The sequence below is a fragment of the Myodes glareolus genome, chromosome 6, assembly GCF_982192425.1.
Source record: "Myodes glareolus chromosome 6, mMyoGla1.1, whole genome shotgun sequence".
NCBI classification, from domain to species: domain Eukaryota; kingdom Metazoa; phylum Chordata; class Mammalia; order Rodentia; family Cricetidae; genus Myodes; species Myodes glareolus.
Window position 1 is genome coordinate 116,048,365 of NC_142031.1, and position 25,484 is coordinate 116,073,848.

Consider the following 25,484-nt stretch of genomic DNA (forward strand, 5'->3'; position numbering starts at 1 on the left):
CCATCTTCATGTGGCTTTTTTAAACTCTATTTCTTTTATTTTAATTTTTAATTTTTGGTTTTTGTGAGACAGGGTTTCTCTGGGTTGCTTTGTCCTTGACCTCCACCTCTACCACCACAGCTCAGTGAGGGAAGCTCTCACTTTGGCGAGACTCCAGCTCTTCTGTTTTCTCTCGTTTGTTTAGATACCTGGTCCAGTGTTTTTTTTTTTTCTTTTGACACAGTGTCTAATTCTCCATGAAGCCTGTTTCTATCACTTATGACTACACATAATTCCTCTTTATGGTCAACAATAACCTTCTGCTTATTTTCAATGTCTCTTTCTAAATAAACACAGAGAGGGTGAGATGCTCAATATAGCCTTCTCAGACTTGATCCTGGTCAGCTCCTTTTCCATATCAAAAACAGCTTTTCCTTCCAGTAGTCTTCTATGTTGGCTGCATTATCTTTAATAGCTTCCCTTAACTCATTTGCTCCCGATTCTAAGTCAGAACCAAGGTCTTCTGAACTCTTACTCTCTGACATGCCTCCTGGTTCCAAGGAAGTGATTCCAATTTTTCACTTAAGTCAGATTTTTCCTTCTTGAGGTCCTAACTATTTTTTCCAATTTGCATGCCTGTTTCAATCTTGATCTTTAGCTGTACTTCCTGGAAACTGAGGGGTTTTTTTTTACTTTTTTTATTATTATTAATTTATAAAAATTTCCACTTCCTCCCCTCCTCCCAATACCCTCCCACTCCCCCCACTCCCTCTCCAGTCCTAAGAGCAGTCAGGGTTTCCTGCCCTGTGGGAAGTTCAAGTTCCTCCCCGCTCCCTCCAGGTCTAGGAAGGTGAGCATCCAAACAGATTAGGATCCCAAAAAGCCAGTTCATGGAGACGAAACAAGTCCCAGTGCCATTATCAATGGCTTCTCAGACAGCCCCCATGTCAGCCACATTCTGAGAGTCCGGTTTGATCACATGCTCGTTCAGTCCCAGACCAGCTGGCCTTGATGAGCTCTCATTCAATCAGTCCCCTTGTATCAGTGGGTGAACGCACCCATCGCGGTCCTGACTTCCTTTTTCTTGTTCTCCCTCCTTCTGCTCCTCATTTGGACCTCGGGGGCTCAGGTTCCCAGGTCCAAGGAGAGGTCCCCAGATTGTTCCCTGGGCAGCAGAGGAGAGGGTACCTGAACTGGCCTTGGCCCATAACCATACTGATGAATATTTTGCATATCACCATAGAACCTTCATCCGGCGATGAATGGAGATAGAGACAGAGACCCACATTGGAACACAGGACTTAACTCCCTAGGTCCAAATGAGAAGCAGAAGGAGGGAGAATGTGAGCAAGGAAGTCAGGATCAGAGGGAACCTTCATCCGACGATGGATGGAGATTGAGACAGAGACCCACACTGGAAACTGAGTTTTGAATCTGCCTCTTTTATTTCATTTAGCAAACTTTCAACGTTTTTTTGTCCCAGTTGCCTATTGCAGGAAGTAACCTTAATTCTCATTTGATGTGTCTTTCTGCAACTGGAGAGTCTGGCTAAAGTCCTAATCTTTCAGAACATCCATGGGTATCAACACATTTGGACTGGAAAACAGTTGAGAAATGCATTCCGCGTAGTCCTGGGTTGTCCTGTGCGAGTGCCTCACAACGGTCTCTGGGGACTGCTCTTCACGCCTTCTCTTGTAAACCCTGCTAGCTCAGTCAGTAGAGCGTCGGACTCGTAATCCCAGGGTCATGAATTCGAGACCCACGTTAGGGACCAATTGTAACACAATTTATAAAATCTCAGAGACAGAAATTGGAGTTCAACCTGAAGATCAAAAAAAAAAAAAAATAGCCAGTCACTTACCTCTATCTCAGTTCAAAATGGTGATCCTGCCACCACTAATTGTCAGAATGAGGCTGTGTGTGAGACCTGTCTCCTCCCGTTTTATATTCCTCTCCAGTGCTGGGATTAAAGGCATGCAGCACTACCTCCCAGTTTCTGTGGCAAACTAGTGTGGCTACTGGGATTAAAGGTGTGTGTCAGCACTGCCTGGTCTGTAAGGCTGATCTTTGTGAGTGTTTTACTCTCTGAACTTCAGGCAAGCTTTATTTATTAAAATATAAATGAAATGTCCCTACACAAGACTGTCTGCTGGCCATGGGCTTGGAACTGCCCATTGACTCCATGCAGGCTCCCCATTTCAACTAAACACAGTAGCAGTCCCCAAACCCACATTTATCAGTTACAAGTAGTTCGTGGGAATGGAGGGCATGAACCCCTTCCTCTATCCATGATGAGCTCTTGACAGGCCCAGGGAAAGCAGCCCCAGCTGCTGTGAGATCATATTTGCCATGGCTGTCATGCCCTGAGTCAGCTTTCCCTAAATCTCCCTGCCTCCCAGCTCTTCCATGTTTACCCATCTCCCTTTTCCAGTGCCCCCTGAGTCTTCAAGAAGGCGGGATAAATTCGTATCATCTTTTCATTCAGTTTCTTCTCTAACTTCTGACATGAAGTGACAGTTCATTAACCTTAATCTTTTCTTGCAGCTGCGAGAACAGCTGTCCATGTCTCTCTGTCATTTTAGCTGCATCCAATCTTGATATGGAATGTCTTCTTACAGCGAGTGTTAAGTATTTTATTTTTACATTATAGTAACTACTAATATCCTATTTTCAATACATATGTGTATGCTTTAGAGGTCTTTTCCCCAAAAAAGTACATTTATTTTCTAACAATGTATTTTATAAATCAAAATTATTTATGATAAATTAATAATGTACTAATTCGTAAAATAATTGTACTATAATTTCATTGCAATCGTATTCTAGCAATCAACACATAAGCCTTCCTGGGTCTACAGCTTGATAAATTCCCAGCGTAGAGATGAATTCAGAATCATTGAGTGGTATTCTAAAATTGTGCCCTAGATTTTAGATGTAGCATTGAAGTACACAATATAAAATGTTTGCTTTATTTTTATTTTTTTTTTTGTTTACTGAGGGGCTGCGCTTGCCTTTCATGGTGCAACTGTGGGGGTCAGAAGACAACTCTCAGGGCTCCGTTCTCTCCTACCACATGAGTCCCACGGGTTGAACTCGGGTTCTCGGGCTTGGCAGCAGCTGTCATCACCTACTGAACCATCTCGATGGCCCTGAAATACTACATTTTAGTGTGATTGGCCTATCAGCTTTTGAGAACAACACTTTAAAACTCTTGTAATTTTATGAGCTTTTGCTTTATGTCTTATAAGGTTGTATTGATGCGTGCCTAAAGTTCTAAACTGCTGTTGTTTCCTGTTAATTGCTTCATCATTGATCCATTATTTTCTTATCCCTAGGATAGTGTTGCCTTTTTTTCTCTCAGTCCTACTCAAATATTCCTTTAAAGCTCTTTTGCTCACTGTATGGAATAACCATAACTCCTATTTTACACCTTTCTTAGCCCCTTAAGTTTAACTGTATTTTCCTACATTGTGTACATTTAAGCATTCAGCTGAAAGTCTAACTGTCCTCTAATTTTTATGACTGCAGATAAACTCTGCCGTGGCTAAGCTTGTAGCTTCTGTTGTATGTACTGTGCTCTTGTGCGGCTCCTTGCTGTACCTTCCCTGAGTATTGCAGGATTCTAGGATGCTATTTGCTGCTGACTCCCTCTCCAGTCCTCTCCTCTGCACCCACATCATGTGTGGCTGGGCCTTCATCTTACTCCATCTTTAGAGACCTCCCTGTGGATAGCCGTCATTGGCTTCCACACCTTGTTTTGTTTGACCTAAAAATCCACTCATTTCTTGGTCTGTCGTTTACAGCTGCCTCCCCTGCTCTCCTAGGTCCAGCCTCCCTTAGGAGTCATCCCTTGGGCGTTCATGGCTGATGAAGGATGTCAGCTCTTTCATCCTCGTATAAATGAAAATTTGAACAATTTTTTTAGATTGACAGTTTCTAGCATTTTGAAGAAGATAAACCGTTTTCTTCTCTGCCGTTGTCACAGGCTGTGAATCTTTCTACAACACAACTTGTTCTTCAGCAGAAAACCTTCTTCTTCTGACTGCGTTTAGCGCTTCAGTATTTCTCTGTGATTTATGAACGCCAGCAGTCAGTTTATCTGTCTGGATGCTGTAACTCTCTTTACTTTGAGCAGCTGTGTTAAATCTAAACACATTCTGATTCCTGTCCTCACTATTCAAAGAAAACACCTCGTTAGGAGGTCCATGGGTTCAGTCTCTAATGCCATGGAGAGTTGAGCCTGTATTGTTCTTTTGAGGCCACTGAATGCAGTCTAATATTCCGGCCTGATGTCCTATTAGACATCATAGGTTCATTCGAGTGACATATTCCCTCTTTAGTCTGGCATCTAGAGTCTACCTTATGTCAGGCGTCATGGTCTTTTAAGATGGCTTTATTTGTGTATTTATTTAAAGGACATGTCCTCACTGAATTCAGTGCCTACAACTGGATTAATTCTCATTGAAAATACAACTAAAGAACCTGGAAACGCTATTGCTGTTGTTGGTGAATACAGCCTGCATTATTGGTCTCATGTGTATAACTCTAGAAAATACAACTGTGTAGTCACCTTTATAGAAAAGCATCCTGGTTTACCATGTTATGCAGAAATTAACAGCCTTGATCCAGAAACATTAAACTTAATCTTTTAGCTTTTGTATGGGGTTAACACATGATATTAAATGGGTAAGGCCTTCTCTCTGTGGTTTGATTGTAGAACCTAATAAATTGTTTTCTAAATAATAAAAAAAAGGAATGGCACTAGAAGATTCTATGTACCTGCTGCTCCTTGGAATGACCAACAACATTTTTGTCGTGTCAGGGTTCTGGGTGGGGATCTCCAGGTGACATGAATGTATGCTGGTCAAGGAAAGCTGGGAGTCCCATGTTTCTCTCAGAAACAAGCACATCCCTTCACTGGGCCATCCATGTAGGAAATCTCACAGGAAAGTTACTCTCAGAGAAGAGACTGCAGAAAAAATTACAAATTATGTAAACCACTTGGAAGATAACTGGGTAAAGAAAGAGCCCTCATCTTACTGAAAATATTCTTAAGGAACCAAACAGTATGTTCATACTTAACAAAACAGATTTTAAAAACTCAGTGATGGGACTCCATGCCCACTTCCTCATTCTTCACTGGGATTTGCCTGGCTGGAGCTAGTGGAAGTCTGTCTTGTTCCTGCCCAATTGCTGTGAGGTCATATGTGTAGCCACTAGCTGAGCACTTGCTTGGCAAGCATGGGGGCCTGAGTTCAAATCCACAGAGCTCATCTAAAGGGCTGTAGCTGGCTGCAAGCCTATAACTCAGTACTTTGGGGAGCAGGGACAGGAGGATCTCTGGGTCGGGCTTGCTTGCTCTCACCCTAGCTCCAGGTTTAGTGAGAGACCCTGTCTCTAAACAATGAGATGGAGAAGAGAGCAGGATACCCAGAATCCTCTGTTGTACTCCACATAGGTGCATGAATGCAAATACACATACGAATGTGGGCATGCTGTACACACACACACACACACACACACACACACACACACACTTTTTTAAAGCATTAAAAGGGTCCAAAGTGCAATGAAGTGATAGAGGGTTGTCTGGCATGTGTAAGGCCTGTTTTTGTTCCCCAGAAGCACGTATAGTTTGATAGTTCCAAATGGCTTCCACAGTCTTAATGTGGAGTCTTAAACAAGCAGAGCTTTGCTCTCAGTCAGAAACATGGCTGAGAAAGCCCTTCAGGAAAGAAGAAAATAAACAACTGCCCGATGCCATAGTACACCCAGTGTCATATGGGGTCAAAAGAGAGGGTGGTCCAAGGCGGGAAGAAAATAGAGAAGGGTCAGAATCTACCTTTTGAGGTGCCCGGCTTCTGATGAGTCATGTTTTATTTCCTCAGCAGACGTGACCTCTTTAGCTGAGAGTCTCCCCTCGGCTTCAGGCAGCATTTGCCCTTTGCTGTTAAAATCTTAAATTACTGAGATTCCATCTTACACCTGTCAAAAAGGCCAAGATCAAAAACACTGGTGACAGCTTATACTGGAGAAGATGTGGGGTAAAGGGAACACTCTTCCATTGCTGGTGGGAGTGTAAACTGGAACAGCCACTTTGGATGTCAGTATGGCAATTTCTCAGAAAATTAAAAAAACAACCTTCCTCAAGACCCAGCAATACTGCTGTTGGGTATATTCCCAAAGGATGCTCAATGTATGGTGAGGACATGTGCTTAACTATGTTCCTAGCAGCATTGTCTGTCATAGCCAGAACCGGGAAACAACCTAAATGTCCCTCGACCAAGAATGGATAAAGAAGAGGTGGTATATTTGCACAATGGAGTACTACACAGCAGGAAAAAGAATGACATCTTGAAATTTGTGAGCAAATGGGTGGATCTAGAAAACATCATATTGAGTGAGTGAGGTAACCCAGACCCAGAAAGACAAATATGATATATACTCACTCATAAGTGGCTTTTAGACATAAAGCAAAAAAAATCAACCTACAAGTCACAATCCCAGAGAACTTAGACAACAAAGAGGACCCTAAGAGACACATACATGGATCTAATCTACATGGGAAGTCGAAAAAGACAAGATCTCCTGAGAAGATTGGGAGCATAAGTGTAGAAGGGGAGGGAGGAAGAAGAGAGGGAAGTGGAGAAAAATTCTTAGCTCAATAAAAAGATACTTCAATTGTTATACTAAAATGCAAATAAAAGCAATCCCAGTTTTTGTTTTTATGCTGTGTGTATGTGTGCATGCACTCACAAACATGCACACGCACACACACGATTCCATTCTCCTCTTCTGAAAATCCCTATTATAGTCTCTTGTTCCTGGGTGCTCACTCATCTTTTATTGACCCCTCCGACACAGACTTCATTCCCTTGCCTCTCAGCAGCTAATCTAGTATCAGACCTCTTCCAACTCCTCACCCCTCACCTTTGTAAGAATTGACACTAAACTATCTTTCCTGATCTGCTTGGCATTTTAAATTTAGGCTCAGCACCAGTTAAGTTCATCCTCTGTGCTGCGGTGGATCTGGGCACCTGCTAGAGATGCATCCTCTGTGCTGCAGTGGATCTGGTCACCTGATAGAGATGCATCCTCTGTGCTGCAGTGGATCTGGGCACCTGCTAGAGATGCATCCTCTGTGCTGCAGTGGATCTGGGCACCTGCTAGAGATGCATCCTCTAAGCCGCAGTGGATCTGGCCACCTGCTAGAGATGGCATTGCATCCTTCATTGTGTTACAGATGGGCATGTGATTAACCATTCTCAGGGCTAATGAGCACTTGGTGGCCAGAGCCTTTGTCACCTCCAACTTCCAACTCATAGGTTTTTTAAGTGATGTGGCAGTGAGTCACGCTGCCACCACCCCCTTGGCTAAGTGGGTGGGATCTTTTTGCTAGAAGATGCAGAATGGCTCAGGTGAATGACAGGACATTGCTACCTGCACGGGTCCCTGTCGCTCAGGAGCTTGGGAACTGGGAAGGAGCAGAAAGGCATCTTCTTTACCTTTCACAAAACAGAGAACACAGATGTTTATGTGATGAAATGGGGTGGGGAAGGAGGGAGAGACAGACAGACAGAGAAGAGAAATACAACTTGAAGCTCTGTGAATTACCCTGAGAGATGCTCCATGTCTTATTTCTAGAATTTGCTTTTTGCTTCCTGATCTTTCATAGACATCCTTGAGAAGTTCTGCTTTACTAACTCTCAACCAGCCATCCCTGAATCCCTGCTTTCCCGAATCCCTGCATCCCTGCATCCCTGCATCATCCCTGTATCTCTGTATCCCTGCCTTTCTGAGCAGCAACTGCTCTTATTTCCTAACTGTGAGGCTTGGTCTAATAGCATGCATGTGTCACCTTGTGCACATTGCTTACTGAGCACCAGGCTTTATTTTGAGGTGACTGGAGAGACACCAGCTACTGTGAGAATTAACGAGAAGGCTCCCACTTACACCCTGAACTCTACTCCCCTGATGGAAACAGCTCACAGAGACAGAAGACAGGCAAGGAGGCAGACGTTGATCCAGCCCTGATCTTACTCAGATTTCTTGTTTTACTTATATTTGTTGTGAGTGTATGTGTGTGTGTATGGGTGTACATGTGTGTGTGCATGTATATGTATAGAATATGTATACAGGTATATGCATGTGTGTGTTTACATGTGTGCATGCATGTATGTATATGTGTGTAAATATGGGTATGTGCATGTGTGTATGTATGTGTTTGTGTGTCTAAGTATGTGCAAGTGTATGTGTGTATTTGCATGTTTAAGTGTGTGTAATGCATGTATGTTTGTACATATGTTTAGTTATATGCAATTTCATCATCTATATAGGACCATTTGATTATAGCCTGTTACTGCTTGAATGTGTCTCATCCAAAAGTGTGTGTTGGAAACTTAATCACCACTGCAGCCATACTAAGAGTGAGGCTTCACTGGAACGTTTTCTGAGGGGAGCCCTCATGAATGGATGAGTGGCCGCTCTCTTTCATGGCCTCTCTCTGTCTTCCCTACCTTCCTCCATGGGACAATGCAGAAGACCTGCAGCGGATTCTGAAACCCCTCCAGACCCGTGAGCCAATGCATTTCTGAGCCTTCCAAGTTACCCCATCTGTGGAATTCTGTTGCCGCAGAGCTAAGCAGATTAAGACACCACCACAACCCAGACGCAGAGCAGTGAAACCCTGGCAGACTTGGAGCTGTCATCACCAGTATCACTTTGTCATTTCAGAAGGACAATCATGGGCAGCATCACAGAGAAGTAACTTTTGAAGGCTGGCTTTTCCCCTTGCGGAAGTCCCTCAGTTTCCACTCTAGTCATTGCTTGTCTCATCTCTGCCTGGCATCACTAGGTAGCATTTACAAGCGATAGTTATTCATAAGAGTTTTTAATGTGACTGTAAGTCTCATTTCTATGAGATGCATCTAAGAATGCAGTTTCTGCAGTGTCTTCTGGACATGACAGGAGCATGTGTTTATGCACTCCACAGCAGTAGCAGTTGCATGCACAAGACCTTTCCCAGATCAACATCCACATGGGGGGGTCAGGGGTCATGAGCTGAGGAGCTGTTGACAGTTGATGTCTTCTTGGGCAAAGAGAATCAGTTTTCTTTAAGAGTGCAGCCCCTGGTATGTTCAGCATGTTTCAGCACATGGCTCCACACCCATGAATATATGGGCAGTACAATTGAACCAGTGGGTTACAAGAGAGAAAAAAAAGGACCCAAAGTTAAGAGGAGTGGAAACAAGGGGATCTGAGAGGTGGGGTATATGTGGATAATATCAAAATCCATTGTATGCATGCATAGAATTCTCAATATATTCATATATACATACATATATGTGCATACATACATACATATCAGAAAATCATGTGAAGGAAAATAAGGAAAAAGAAGTTATATAGTATTGATTATGGAAAAAAGAATTCAGTTTCTGAGTCACATGGTGAGCAGACCCCACCTGTGTGCATGGCTGCTCCTCCCAGTGTCACTCTTGTTACTGCTGGGTGTTTTAGCCACTCTGGTGGGAGCTACATTGGTCACGTAAGGTACTATAACAAATTGCCAAGGGCTAGGTGGTTTTCCAGCAATTCCCTAATCACAGGTCTGGAAGCTGCGGGTTCAGTAACAGCTGGCAGCAGCTTACTCTGCAGAACAAAGGCACGAGCTGTGTCCCTATACTGAGACACCGACTTCATTCGTGACTGACAACTTCTGCTTTTATGACATCATGAAGTCCTAACCACCTACCATTGTCGCCATCTCCGGAGGCCATCTTGTCACCCAGGAGGAGCAAAGAACAGCGCTTTAACTTTGGAATGTAGGGGAACATATACAGCCCATGCACACGCTGTGCCACTTCTAATTTGTATCTGAGAGTCTCTGTACTTTATTCTGACTGCCAGCCAGGGCTGACAGAGACCCTTCATTAGCCTTTCTTCGTAACTACTGCGTATCTCTGAAGTGAGGGTTTCCTCTGACTCCCAAAGCTAGCCAGGGTCCACTGTGTCTAGAGTTCCATGTGTCTCACCCGGGCCTTTATGGTCTCCTCATTTTCTCAAGCTTCTGATCAAATCATTATTCCTAAACTGGTAACAATTGGCACATCACCCCTTCCCACCCAAGCCTTTTAATTCTAGACTATCAGACACCGATGAAGCTGAGCCCGAGTCCTCCATGATACAGTTGGGGAGGATAGCATGGAGGACTGGGGGTCAGCCATCACTGCTCTTTCACTGGGTCAACAGAGCCTCTGTGGCCACAGCAGCCAGGGTCACCCTCCCTCCTCCCCCTGCACCCCTTTCCTGCCACAGCCCTCAGTTACCCCCAGTTCCTTACTGCTCCTTTCCGCTTCTCTCTAATAATCAAGCTACAGAATGAGCCACTCTTTGCTGCTTGGCCCATTTGGGTTTTAGCTCCCTGTCTGTGGGTGGGGTGGAGCACAGAGGAGTTCCACTCTGTTTCCATGGGACACTACCAGGACCCTGCTGAAATGGCAAAAAGGCAGGAGAGGGCCTTCTGTCCCGTGGGTGTGTTTTCCGAAACCCTGTCGTGTTTCCCAGGTAGACCTTTGCTGCGAGAGAAACGCTTTTCTCTTGAATCCATGTCCTAGGTTTTGTGATCCGGAGAGCGTTACTGACTTTCATTGCTGGTTTGTTTTCTCTGCCAACATTGTCCAGCATTTGCTTTGAAACTTCTGCTTGAAATGACTTGGGGTCCTTTGTTGCCTGTGCTGAAATGAATGCCAGCCACTGAGCAAATCACTGGAGGCTACAAACTCAATTCTCCTGGGAGTGGGTGTAAAAGGTTAATGTTGGATTCAATTGGAGCATCCTCGGGTCTTAGCAGTAAGTATCCAGAGAGTATCTATGAGGTAGTCAAGTGGCAGAAGAATGGAAAGGCCTGGTGTTGAAGGCATTGCTGCCAGATACTTCCTGGAAACATGCCTTCCACAACATCGCAAAGCGAGCAAGGCATGGCCATCGTGGCAGGCTTCCAAGGCTTATGTCAGTGTGTAGACTCATCATTTCCGCCCCCAAGGGGCTGCTGTGAGGCTGAGCATGGCAGATACTCATGGAGCTCTATAAGCGAGTTTTATGAACTGGGGCCTGCCTTAGGTGCTGGCGTCACCTGGAGTTCCCCTGGGAAAGTGAGAATCAGAACTTAAAGATATATCTCTCAAGACCTTTCACTGCTTCTCTTGGGAGAGCTTTGAGGTCAGGCGTATCTTGCCAGGTGTCAGGAAGTCTAGCTTCCTGCTCATCTTTGTCACTAACAAGAGTTCTGGGGCCAAAGGCTCCTGTTGCCTGTAAAATGATAAAAGAATAGGGGGTAATCCTTAGGGAGCCTCTTAGTGGATGATTCTGATGCTTTATACCTATTCTAAAATGGCCAATAATATGTGATTTCCAACAGTAGCAGGGTGGGGGGTGGGGGAAAGGATGGGGAGCAAAAAATCCTTGAAGCACCTCAGGTCATATTAGTATATGACTTCCACACTTAGCTACCCTGCCCTTTTAGATTCATTACTCATCATAGACAGCATCTAAATCTTCCTAAATGATTAATTTGTATTAAATTTAAAAATATTACAAATCCATCCCCCCTGCCTTTTGGGGTGACTATGTATTCATGTTGGGTTCCTACTTAGCTTTCACTGTCAACTGACATAGCCTAGAGTCACCTGAGAAAGGAGTCTCTATTGAAGGACTGTCCAGATGTAGGAGGAGGGTCCGCTTGTTCATCCCAGCCACCTGGCTAGGTTATCCCAAAATAACCACACAGAAACTGTATTAATTAAATCATTGGTTGGCCCATTAGCTCTAGTTTCTTATTGGCTAACTCTTACATCTCAATTTAACCCATTTTTATTACTCTGTATATCACCACGAGGTTGTGGCCTACCAGCAAAGTTCCAGCACGTCTATTTCTGGCAGCGGATCTATGGCGCTCCTGACTCCGCCCTTCTTTATCCCAGCATTTAGTTTAGTCTTTCCTGCCTATCTAAGTCCTACCCTATCAGGCCAAGACAGTTTTCTTTATTCATTAACCAATAAAAGCAACACATAGACAGAAGGACCTCCCACACCACCCAGATCAGACTGGTGTGTGGGCATGTCTGTAGGAATTGTCTTGATGATAAGTTAATAATATTGGTGGGCCCAGCTGTGGGCAGTCTGTTCCCTAGGCAGGTGGTCCTGGGCTATATAAAAAAGCTAAGTAAGTATGAGACCGTGAGCAGCCAGAGAGGGAGGGAGCTAGCAGCCTTCCTTCATAGTTGCTGTTTGAATTCCTGTCCTGACTTCCTCCAGTGATGGACCATGACCTGAAAGTATAAGCCAAATAAACCTTTTGTTTCCTAAGTTGCCTTTGGTTATGGTGTTTACCATAGCAACCAAATGAAGCTAGAGCACTGTGTATCATTTTAGCACCTGTAAGTGTGGGAGTCAGCTGTGTTCTTCCTAAGCATGTTCACAGTGCTGTGTGACATCATCATCATCTATGAGTAAAATGTTTCACCATCCTCAGTGACAACTCTGTAGACATTGGACAGTAGCTTTCCCTTACCTTGCCTCCAGCCAGGTACTAAACCAGATACTGCCTTTTAATTTTTATGTATTTATCTGTGTGTGTGTGTGTGTGTGTGTGTGTGTGTGTGTGTGTACATGACTGTGGCATGCACATGCAGGCCAGATAAAGGTATCTGGTATCCTCCTCTGTTACTCTCTCTGCCTACTCCTTTGAGATAGGGTTCTTCCTTTACCTGGGGTCCTTGTTTTTCAGCAAGGCTGGAAACCAGCAAGCATCAACCATCTTCCTGCCTCTGCCTCTGCCTCCTTTGCGGGTTCATGGAGTGACAGGCGTGTGTGAGATGCCCTGCTTGTTTTGCAGATAGTGATACTGAACTATGGTCCTAATGATTGCATAGCGAGTATTCTTAGTCACTGAACCATGTCTCCAGCCCCTCAGTTGTGTTTTCCCTTTCCATAAATAGGTTCACTCCATGGGCTTCATGTAAGCAGAATAAGGCAGCAATTACCCTTCTGTGACTTAGTGCTCTTAGCATAACATACCCTCTGGTTTTCCCTCCCTCCATCTCTTCCTTACTCATTCCTTCCCCCACAACCACCTCCCTTCCTCCCTCCTTCTTACCCGCCCCCCTCGCCTCCCTTCCTTCTGTAGTGCTCCTAGAGATTGAACACAGGGCCTCACACACGCTACATGAACCATCTACTACTAAGTTATATTCCTAGTCCCCACATCAGATTTTCTAAATTTATTTTTGATTAAGGTTTTTTACATTTATTTTTATTTTATGTGTATGCACCTGAATGTGTTTCTGTGTACCATATGCATGTAGTACCTGAAAAGGACATCATATGCTCCAGGACCAGAAATACAGACAGTTGGGAGCCACCATGCGGGTACTAGAAATTAAAACAGGAGCCTTTAGAAAAAGAGCCAGTGCTCTCAACCTCTGGGCCATCTCTGTAGCTCTGCCCTAACCCCAATTTTAAAGGCAGCTTTCCCCAGAAAAATTTTTGAAAAGAGGTGGGCTGGCTGCCAGCTTCCTGAGATGCAGGTATAGCTGCCCAGAGAGTCTCTATTTGGTCTTAGTAGTGTCAGAGTCTCATAGAAGAGCCAGTGCCTCTGGCTTTGGGGACATCATGTTTCCTGCAGAGCAGAGACCTGTCCCTGTGACCTCCATCTGTCCATCTGGAGGCTCCAGGCCTTGGCTGAGTCTCTAAGAACCCTCCAAATCATCAGCACAAGTCGATTTCCCAAATGGACTTGGCTCTGAGTGCTCCTGAGTCTATAGCAGCTCCCTGGAGTTGTTGAATGAATTATTTCTCAGCCTGTTCCCTGAGAGACCTTAATGCAAGCCTCAGGAGAGATATGGGCATCTTTGCTTTTCTAAACTGATTCCCTCACTCTCGGTATCTTTTCAAAATTGAATTCAGCCATGCCTGAATGAGTGCAGGAAAATGGTTTGGGGTTCTAAGGATACCGAATCCCCAGAGGTCGATGTCTCCAATGTCCAATGATGTAGGAGGATTTTCAGGTGATGTGTGTAGGAACTGCTCTGTGCTCTAAAACCTTATGAAGGTTCAACTTGACACACTCTAGACTCCCCTGGGAAACGAGTGTCAATAAAGGATTGGGTAGAACAAGGTGTCCTGTGGGCGTGTCTGTGGGGGTTGTCTTGGGTAGAGCAGGTTGTCCTGTGGGCGTGTCTGTGGGAGGTTGTCTTGATATGTGTGGACCGAGGGTAAAAGTGGGTGGCACTTCCCCCGGGGTTGGATCCTGGACTGTGTAAGAGCACACAGCTAGCTGAGCATTCTCTCTCTGCTCATGACTAGATGTGACCAGCTGCTTCAAGTTCCTGCCTTGACTTCTCCACAATGATGGACTGTAACAGAATTGTAAATTGAATAAACCCATTTTCCCTTAATGTTGCTTTTGTCAGGGAATTTATCACAGGAACAGACATGAAATTAGGACAGTCATCCCCATATTACCTACAATGTCTATTGTGATGTTGAATGAATTGGTGTTTTATTACATTGTTTGGGGCAATGAGAAGAGAAAGCATTGCTTGTATACATTAAGCATATGCACAAATTATTGTCAAGTGTTTTCTCTCTGTAGTTGGTTGATCTTTGGATGTGGCACCTGCCAGCATGAAGGGTGGAGTGCATTGTCTGCTGCAAGCAACACTCTGCTGTCTAGAAAGCTGATTTAAAGGAAATTCTAAAAGTCCTTTTGCTGTCACATTGTAAGAAGTTCAGATTCGGGAGAAAATTCAAGAGACTGTGAAGCACAACCCCACGAGGTTGTGGGTTGAAAGGAAGGAGGCTGGCATGGACACCAGCGGATCCCCAACTATCAGAAGGCCTCGGCCTCCAAGAGTGGCCAGTGTGACCTGGTTCTTTTGAGTAGAACTGGGTTTTAGTGACTAAGCCATTGTGTATGTCATCATTATGCCTGTGGACTCCAGGTTTGATCCACTACTTACCCAGGCCCAGTTATGTGTAAGAGGGAGTAGTGACCCGTGGTAATGAGCAAGCAGTGGACGATGACCTCACTTGGTCCTAGGGATGTATGAGGCCACTGTGGTTTGCAGGGGGTAGGGTCATAGCACTGTGAGCCCCATAAAGGACAACCTTTTGGTACCTTCCAGCTGCTAGTGGTGGGTGATGGCTGGTGGCTCTTGGCATTCCGCTGTTCTGTGTTCCATTGAGACCTCGCTCTTCCTTTCAGGAACTCCTGTGATTCTTCATGTCATCCTCCTCAGTTTACACCCCTGTCTCTGTTCATGGGAGTGTGTGTGTGTGTGTGTGTGTGTGTGTGTAAGAGAGAAAGAAGTGTGTGGGTAAATGTACCACAGCACCTATGTGGAAGCCATAGGGCAATCTGGCGTGCCAATCATTACCTTCATCTTGTCTGACACATGATCTTTTTACTGTTCATGGCTGCCTTGCCAGGAAAGCCCATCTGCAATCTTCTAGGAATTCTCCTGCCTCTGCCTCTTATCTCGACACAGGGATGCTGGAGTTACAGGTGTATGCTACTATATTCAGCTTAACAAAAGTTCTAAAGATTCAAACTCTGGTTCTATGCTTTCATGGCAAGTATTTTACTCACTGAGCCATCACTACACCCCCTCTGTGATAGAAGCACCCCGGTCACAGGGGATGAGCACCTGCCCTAATGACCTTACTTTCACTTAATGAGCTGTTTTCGACAGTTTTCGAATATGGCAGTGTAAGGGCCTCAGAAAATGTGTTTCACCATTGGGGGAAAACAGTTTGATGTACAGCTCCTGGATAAACTCTGAGAAAGAACAACTAAAACCATTTTGGTCATGACATGCAGTAGGATACCAAGGGTGTCTTCTGACCTCCCAGAGTGTGTAGCTCTTGTGCAAAACCCACCTGCTTCACCGTGTTCTCATGTGTCATGTTCTCGGTACTGTCTCGTCTTTTCTTCCTCACTTCATTAAGTGACCCATTCTGTCACTTCCTTGTCCAGATATTGACACACACCTTTCTCCAGTGCACTGCACACAGCAGATTACCGGTGGACATTCATCAAATGCATTTATCAGTGTTCACTTGCCTGTCTTACCAGAAAATGTTTTAAATCAGATTCCAGCTTAAGGGGAAAATCGATGATGCTGAATAATTTTTACCATAGCAATAGTCCCCTGATCCGTAGAGCCACCAATGACTCCAATGGTAGATGCAGAGAACTTGAGTCTTTCATAAGGCAGTTATGGCTGGCAGAGACAGCGTGACCAATGGGAGAGCCTCCCCAGCCAGCGTGGTGGTGTTATAGAAATAGCCTTGGGTGTGTGTGCACTTGAAGCTCCGAGCTCTCCTCCTACATTATGCTACCTTGGATCACTTCGTTTGTGGCTTCAATACTCAGTTTCTTCACTTGAAAAGTGAAGCCAGGAAAGGCTGCTCCTATGACAAACCTTGGTGGTTTGGCTAGAAATGACCAGAGTGGCCCCCATAGGTTCATAGGTTTGAATGGTTGGTCCTAGTTGATGGAACTATTTGGGAGATATTAGGAGGTGTGGCCATATAGAAGGAGGTATGTCACTGGGGAGGGGGGTGGGCTTTGAGGTTTCAAAACTCCATGCCATTCCCAGGTTTACCTCTCTGCCTCAGGCTTGTGGACCAGATGGCCACATCTGCGTGCTTGCTGCCATGCTTCTGCCATGATGCTCATAATCCTGAAGCTCTAAGTCTCCGATAAACTTTCTCTTAGATGCCTTGCCTTGGCCATGGTGTTTTGCAACAGCCATGGAAAAGTAACTAAGACAGAAGTTGTCATGAAGGTCAAGGTAAGGAATGCAGAAAGATGTTTCTAAAGACCTGAAGGCTTGCAGGGTACTAGAAAGTTGTGTTTGCTTTTGCTTTGTGTCTCTACATGGCCTTTGCTATGGAAGGTGTATGCTGGAAACAAGCAAACAAAAGAAAAAAGACAGTCAGCCAGCAAGAAAGACAGTGTTGTGTTCTCGGGGAAAATTAGCTGCGAGTCAACAGAAAGTTCTGGCAGAGCAGCACGGCAGAAAAGCAGTGAAGTAGGAAAGCAGCTGCCAGCGTGAGGACAAGCATGGGCTGCCAAGGGCAGGAGAAGGACGTGAGCCGCTTGGGAAGAAGGCAGGACACACAGCTCTGAAGGGCTTTCTCTCCACCCCTCCTCTGCGCTTTTTCCTCATCATACTGTGACTAACTTCACTGGTTCCAGAAGCGCCTCAGACCTCTGACACAGTCCCTAGAGTTGCAATGTCCCCGAGGAGATGAGGCCAACCGTGGAGATAATGAAAAGGAAAAAGGCATACCCAGATGTCTTTTGCTGGGGCATAATAGTTGATCGGTCTCTTTTCCAGGTATTTTCTGTCAGTTCCCAACAATATGTCATTTTCCTCACTAGTGCAGGCTGCAGCTGAAAACTGAAACTTCTTCTATCGCTTTCTTCTTTCCGAAGTCCTTGTCAGCTTGTTTTTCACCAGTCTTTCCATTGTCATTGCTTCCAGAATTGCTTGCAGAATTTCAGTACTGTTTGGTGGCATATTGTAGGCAGACTGTAAAGATGAGTCAACCAGGGGATGAGTTTCTGCCGTTGATCCTTGGTAGGAAAGAAACAATTGTCCTTTGCACAATTAATGCAAAAAGCATTTTGCATATTTCTTTATCTGTTACTACCCTGGATCTTTCCGCTGACAACAATGAACTTGGACTTGTGATAAAGACCTGAGTAATGCTAGATGTCTTGAGACAGAACAGCATCTCCCTACCCACTGCCATCCAGAAGGCCAGCCTGGGTCCCATGTGCCTGGTTCATGGATCTCAAGATCTCCAGAAGGATAATATGGCTGGCATTTAAGCACTGACTGTTCGCTTTTATATCTGCATCCGTTTTTCTGAGTAATTCCTTGTCCTCTGTACCGCCCTGGAAGTTGGTTCAGTGGTCCATACCGGGTCAGACTGCAGTAGCGAATCCCCCTGTCTTCCTCGGGAGGCTCCTTTCCAGCGGCAGCAACAGCAGCAGCAGCAGCACAGCCCAAGCCCGTGCAGGCTCACTGCCTCTGTTGTCTTCCTTCATCTGCACTTCTTATCTATTATCTGGAAGGTTTCTGCTGTGGGAGGAAGGGAGGACGGTATAATATTGCATTCGCTTACTGATAGAGACAGCAGCATTGCAGCGACTCTGATGCCGTCGTTTCAGGCCCAACAGGCAGATTGAGGTTCATTCTTATAGGTCTCAAGGGAAGGGGGACATTTTCCCCCTCTTGTTTGACCACTGGTCTACAGCCAGGCTGTTTCTGACTCCTGGACCGAAGGAGTGGAGAGAACTCTGGGGAAGGGATGTGTGACCCTGAGGATAGGGTGGAAGGGCACATTTAGTTAAGGTGTATTGGTTATATGAACAGGGGATGTGCCACCACACCTTCTGATGTCCTGGAGTCTGACCACTTGAAGTCTATAAACTTTCTTTTTCACCCTGTGTGGGACAGGGTGAGAATGATGGCCACCATTCTCTGGAACTCGGGAACCTGGGGAGGGTATCAGGGTATAGACATTCATTCTTGGACCAGCTCTCAGTAGGCTTGCCATTTCATCTACAGCAGCCAACAGAAAAGGGCGGCTACAGATGGTCATTGCTTGATCAGCCCACAGCTCAAAACCTAGCATTAGCCTTGGACAGTTAGAATTCTGTGCTAGCTGCTGGGCATCCCCCCACACAGGGCATCTGCCCTCAGAAGTCCCTCGGGTACACGAGGGGGGTGAAGTAGGATCTCACTCTACCCTGGAGAAGAGGCTCTGTCCAGAGCTGGAGGGGCATGCTGACATTTCCTGAGCTGCTGTGTCCCCATTTCTCATGAGGCGGTATCCCCTTGATTTCTCTTCACTGTTTACAGGTTAGGAAATAGTCTCCTGTCTCAAAAGATGAGGAGAGACCTCTGTAATTTAGGGGCTCCACAAGTTTGGAAACTGTGCCGACTTCCTCCTCTTCCTGTTTTCAGCAGCAGCTGTTTCTGACTCTGCTCTTGCAGTGAGCCCTGCTTGACCACTCTCAGAAGCCAGAAAATGTCCATCAAATTAGATCGAAGGTGGAGAGTGTGCCCAGTCTTGCCTCCAGTTCCATGCTCACTGCAGGCCCAAAGTTGAGGCCCCAGGGGAGCCCTGGCCATACTCTACAGGAACTTCAAATTTTCAGAGGTCTTTTGTCCTGCCAAGGGCTTTCTGACCATGTCCAATGAGCTCCAGTGACCTCATGCCCCTATTAGTTCTGTGCTGTATTTAGTTTGGATGAAAATACAGACTTCCTAATTTAATCACTAACCAGGTAACCATGGAGATAACATCAAGCCTCAGGCTTCCTGATAAGCCTGGTGAATGGTAGAAGTGCTGCTTACAGGGTATGCAAATTGTCAGTAAGGCTTTGCCTGCAGGTCTCTGCATAAGCTGCCCTTGGCCTCTGGTGTTTGTTAGGATGCAGAGGTTGGAAAGCCAACAATTACGGCCTTTGTCTCAGTGCTTGCTTTTTCTCTCCTCTCTTGCAGGTTTATCAACACTCCCACACTGGATATTATGTCCTGAGCAAAATTCCTCATGGGTAAGATGGTTCTTCCTTGTTCTCTCCCTTGGAAATCTGCAGATCAAAGTGAGACAGAGGACACCAGGCTCTGTCCAACCCATAGGGCAGGAACAGGGCGCCAAGGATTGGAAAAGCCCTGTGGCTCTTCTTTCGATAACAGGACAGAGTTAGCAGAAGTTACTTAGTCCAGCTGCGGGCACCTCTGGGAAATCTCCTCCCCAGAGCAGTGATGTCCGCTCCCTGCTCTGATTCTGTGGAGCAAGATCACCCACGTCTCCACACGGGTTGCGCACACCAGATGGAACCCAGCTTGTCTGGGCAGACTCTTGGCTCTATCCTCACTAATAGGAAGGAAGTCCCTTACTTCCCCACGTGACATCAGAAACAAAGCTTCATGTTGGTGCATAGGCTACTTTGGCCATAGCTCTAAAAGTGCCTTGGGAAAGAAACCAAAGAAACGAGTCGGTCTTGGTCATAGGGAGAAAGAACTGGCTCTGCCCAGCAGTTCAAGTGCGGTGTGTGTTTGTGGTTCAAGCTCTTCACTGACATGATTGTGTTCCCAGAAGCAAGTTCTTGGTGCTTTTGATTGGATCACCCAGCCTCGTGCTGTTTTATGGCCTTGATTTGTGTTACGAAGCCTACCTGGGCTCCCCCAAGTACATGATCTAGGGACATAGCTCGCCTGGCAGAGCACTCTCCTAGCATGAATTAAGCTCTGGGTTTGGCCCTGGCACTGTATAAATCTGGCACGGTGACACAAACATGCATTTCAAATACTTAAGAGGCAAGAGGATCAGAAGTTCAAGGTCATCCTAAGCTACGTAGAGTTTGGCAGTCAGTCAGCCTATGCTACGTGAGACCCTGTCTTAAAAAATACAAAGTACGCAGCTAAGAGTCCGAGGGCACACAGGAAAGGGAAACCATGAGCAGGAGTGCTGACAGATTTTTCAGCTCCAGGAAGGCACATTTCATTATATATTGGCAATATAATTATATTACCTAGCCATTGAGTCCCACAGATTAGGACACCAGTCAGGTTTGGTGAAGCCGTTGGCCCAGATTAAGAGCCAGCAGTGGTGCTGACATTAGAAAGCCCATAGATGTGACTGTGTTGTTTGTACATTTACCCTCTCTGTCTCTTCCCTACCGGCTCCTCCCTCTGCCCACTCCCATTCCTGAGTCTCCATCTTTTGTTTCTGGACATCTTGGTCCTGGGCTCCCATTGTCTCCTACATTCTGTTCTGTGCTCTCCCCCACCCTCCACGATGCTCTGAGAAGGATAGGTACTCAGGGCTTACCCTGGAAGAGAGAACTGTGCTGTCGGCCTCGTCCTACAGCTTCTACAGATGCTGAGGTTGAGACACAACATTTCCCTGACAAACGTCAATAAACAGCGGCAGGTGCTGCTAAACCATATCGCGCTGGAAGAGAGCTTTAGCCACAGCATGAATGTTTAGACTGCTGTCTGTTCTCTGCTAAGCTTAAGCAGAATGCGGGCATGTCCTTAGAAAATAAACATGGTGGAAGTAACTTCATTTGGACTTCAGACAAAGAGGCGCCTGCAAGGAGATAAAGGACAAATGTGTTGGAATGGAGCTATTGTTTTATTCAGAGTATTAAACCAAAGAAACTGAGCATGACTGAACACAGTAAACAGGAAGTACCCATGGCGAGGGGGAGATGTGGAGAGATGGTTTTGTGGCTAAGAATGCCCGCTCCTATTCCAGAGGACTGGAATTCAGTTCCCGGCACGTACATCGGGCGGCTCACAACTGCCTATAACTCCAGAGCACCAAACTTCCTCTTCAAGCTTCTGTGTGTATCTGCGCTCACATGACCTATACTCACAGAGACACACATACACAACACATAATTTAAAACAATAACCTCAATCTAGAAAAAGTGAAGCATTCGCAGGAATATCACAGCAGAACCTCAGATGCTGCTCAAGGAGTGGGAATCGTCCTACCCAGCTTAAAGCAGACGAACATCCTCAAAGGCCGTGGCCCTCAAGGACAGAGTGATGGTTTGAGACTCATCCCCCATCCGGGGAGCAACGAGTGTGTGGAACTTGCTGGATTTTCCATTCTGCCTTACATAAATTCATAAAGCTCAACACACAGCTCACACACACCTGACATATTAAGATTTTACTGCATCTGGGAGGACTCAGGAGAAATGGATTCCAAGAATTTTGCCCGAGTGTTAGGTAAAGCAGCTGGCAAATCTGAGGGCGGTGGAGAAGGCTGGGCTCTGGGCTTAGCCACTGACAGCCTTGCCATCATTCACTTCCTACGTGAACCCAACACCAGTGAGTAACTGTGGGCATTCGTGTGTGTGTGTGTGTGTGTGTGTGTGTGTGTGTGTGTGTGTGTATGCCTGTGTATACGTTGTGGTGCATGCATGTGAGAGAGTACATGTGCACATGTGTGAGCATGTATGTGGAAGCCAGAAGTCAGTTTCAGCCACTGTTCACCTTGGGTTTTTTTTCTTGAGACAGGGTCTCTCAGTGTCTTACCAAGTCAGCAATGAACCCTAGAGATCTGCCTGTCCCCACTCGGCCCCAACACTGGTACTGCAGTCCTGTACCACCATGCCCAGCTATTTTTTACAGGGTTCTAAGAATCCCGCTAAGGTTCTCGGGCTTACAAAGCAAGCACTTGCACAAGCCTCTCCCCAGACTCTGCTTCGGGTATTTATTATATAAAAATAATTGTAATAATCACCATCGTGTACTTATTGTGTTTGTGGATCTTGGCCCCTGCACCTTAAGTGTTATGCATTAAGCTTTAGGCATTCTTATCAGAGGTTGAGTCACCTGCCCAACACCACACAGCTGGAATCCCAGTGTAGGGCTGGCTGGCTTTCAAGCTTGTGTCCCTAATGTCACCCCTCTGGAGGAATTCAAAGACAAGTCTGATGTAAGCTTGCAGAGTACAAGCATTAGAGCTGTATACATCCGGTCTTTAGTGAGGCTGGTTTGGTTTTCTCCTGTGGATTCACACAGAATGGACAGATTGTTCATCCATAGCCTCTGCTGGATGCTGAAGCCAGCATCCCACCCTGCCTTCACTTTAGCCCACTCTGGGTCCACTGAGGGGCATCTTCCCAAACCTCCCCTTTTTTTTCTAAGATCACTGATGGGAAATTCATGCTTTAGACAGTTACCGATGCTGTCCAAGTCACATCTAAACTGGGCCAGCTTTCAGCTTGCACCTTTTGCAACCTCAACCTTCGAAAGATTCCTCTACCCTCCAGCAGGTGGCAGGGTCTTATGGCTTATGCTCCAACTGAGTTCTAACAAAAGATAAGCACATTGACATTATGAAAATCAAAATATCTTTATTAAAATATTTACATTTGCATTATTCATGTGCAAAAAGGAAGAATTGTTATTTTGTGTTTGGTGGGAGTAGTAAAGATTTATTTTTGATGTGTGTGAATGTTTGCTTGTGTCTGTGTATGCATATGATACATGTGTTCAGTGCCCTTGCTGGTCACAGGCTTCAGATCTCCTAAAACTGGAGTTACAGATGGTTGTGAGCCCCCATGTGGGTGCTGGAAACCAAATTTGGGTCCTCTTAGCCACTGAGTCACCTCTCCAGTCCATGGGTTTGGGGTGTTTTGTTTTGTGTGATAGGGTTAACCTTGAGCTTGCCAGGCAGATGAGGAAGGCCTTGAATTTTAACTACCCAACTCTTTCTACCTTCTGAGTACTGGGGTAACAGGGGTACACTGAGGTGCTGGGGTGAGTTCCCGTTAGCCACACAGATCCTTGCTTTTTCCACAGATTTCCACATTGCCTTCCAGCACTGCCCCCTTTGTGTTCTAACCAGAGGACATCCCAGGTTCAGGATGACAGTATCCACCATTTATAAGGTTATAAATTTTCAACCAGCTGCAGAAGGGTCAAGCTAATGTTTCAGTACTCTATAGCTCTTGGTGTCGTTCCTGTTTTACAAAGGCCAGGAGAGATCGGGGTGCTTCTCTGTCTCTGCTTCTGCCTGTTGCACATCCCTGTCCCATGTGGTTAGCTCATGTGCTCTGTTGCTGGATCCAAGCAGAACTCAATTCATAATGAAGCGAAGGCTGCAGTGAGCGTTCCAGACAGCTCAGACTGAATTTATCCAGTGTCCTATTGCCTGTGGGTAGCTCTGTTTGACTCTCCTTTACCAAGTTTTTAAGCCACTCTTGAGGGACATGTGACTTTTATCCATTGTTTACTTAAGTAGAAATAAAGATGGTCATTTTTAACATGCGGTATTTCAATAACAATTTTCATGTCAGAATTTCCATTAAGTAAGGCAACTTTCCACCGTGGCTATCAGCCACACAATGCTAGAAATACAGCTCAGTGGTCAAGAGCATGCCCTGCTCTTCCAAAGGACCTGACTTTGGTTCTCAGTATCCACTTTGAGAGGTTCGTAGCCTTCAGGAACCCCAGTTCCAAGGGATAAGATGCCCTCTCCTGGCATCCACAGGAAACAATAGTCACATGGACACATAATAAAAATAAATCATTTTTAGAATGATCAGCTATGTTTTCAAACAAATTTTGGTACAATTTATCTCTTCAACATTTTTCTGTCATGATTCTTTCCTTGAATTTGTCCTGTCTTTAGACTCAATCCTTTAAAAATGTGTGAGTGTGTGTGTGTGTGTGTGTGTGTGTGTGTGTGTGTGTGTAAGAGAGATGGAGAAAGAGAGACATAGATTGGGGTCATCTTGAAAGTCCACAAAATAATGAAAGATCAATGCTTCCTATAACAGAAATAAATTTAATAAAATTGGGCAGTCACTCCATCAGGAAGCGCTGGCACTTTGGGGGTGTGAAAACTCAGAATAGTGATAGAGTAGAGGCTAGCTAAGATGTGCATCAAAGACATTGCTTAGATGACAGGCCATCTTCTGTGCAGAACACAGAAACACAAGAACTATATTGCTTTAGAATTGGGCTTGGCTTTGTAAAGCCACAGTATATTTGAGAAGATGCAGAACTGACTCGTGGTTCCTTCTCATTCCCCTGGTAGACTGGAGTGCACAAGGATTTTGTTTATTTAGGAAGTGGGTGTCAGGAGGAGAACAGTGCCCCCAAGAGACAGCCTAGCAGCACACGCAGGCATCCCCAACTTCAGCTTTTCAGTGACAAGAATTCTAAGGCCAACCCTCAGCCCCAGTGGCTGTCTAGCTCTGCTTTCCTTCCACGGTTTTTGGTTTCCGTATTTAAGAGGGGCAGCGTAACTGCCCATGCTTAGCCTCTCCAGAACGAAGGACAGAAAATGCAGTATAGGTCAGAAAATATTTATTTAAATGCTACGTTATTATTAACACTGCATTAAGCAACAGGACTCAGATTGGGGCGTTGTTCTTGTTTGGGTTTTTAATTCTAATCTTTGATACAGGGACTTATTATGTAGCCAAGGCTGTCCTTGAACTAGCGATCATCCTGCCTCAGCTTCCCAACTGCTATAAGTGAGGGCTACCACATTCAAGCTATGTTGCTGTGAATTTGGGTAACCACACATGATAAAGTAACTCTGAGTATTATCTTGATTCTGAGAAGTAAATCTGCCTTCTAAAATCTAGGAAGGAAGAGAGGGCTGTGGGCAATTCAAGTCTTCATTGAGCTGAGCCTGGTGGCTCAGTCGATTTTCTTCTAGTTTTTTTCCTACTAGATAAGACATGAAGAGGTGTTTGAGGCCTAGTAAAGCCATCATCAAGCACAGCCCCTGCAGTGAGTGCATGTTGGCTAGAACGTGGGAGTATACCCAGGGCACATGGGTAGCGGCAGAGCTGGGTAAACTTTAGGATGTGCTTGGAGAATGAGTGATTTAAACCCCCAACCAAGTGTGGTTGCTCTGCATGGTAAACATACTCAAGACATGTT

At 45.4% G+C, this 25,484-nt stretch overlaps 1 protein-coding gene across 4 annotated transcripts in view; it reads left to right on the forward strand.

The window, feature by feature from the left end:
• The window catches only part of Dpp6 (dipeptidyl peptidase like 6), an 868,555-nt gene that overhangs the window by 662,895 nt on the left and 180,176 nt on the right, over positions 1-25,484 (forward strand). For all 4 annotated transcript variants that reach the window (XM_085691109.2, XM_048440198.3, XM_087907530.1 and 1 more), the window contains exon 6: positions 19,563-19,615. In XM_085691109.2, the coding sequence (XP_085547235.2) occupies positions 19,563-19,615 (53 nt within the window). The remainder of the gene's footprint in view (positions 1-19,562; positions 19,616-25,484) is intronic.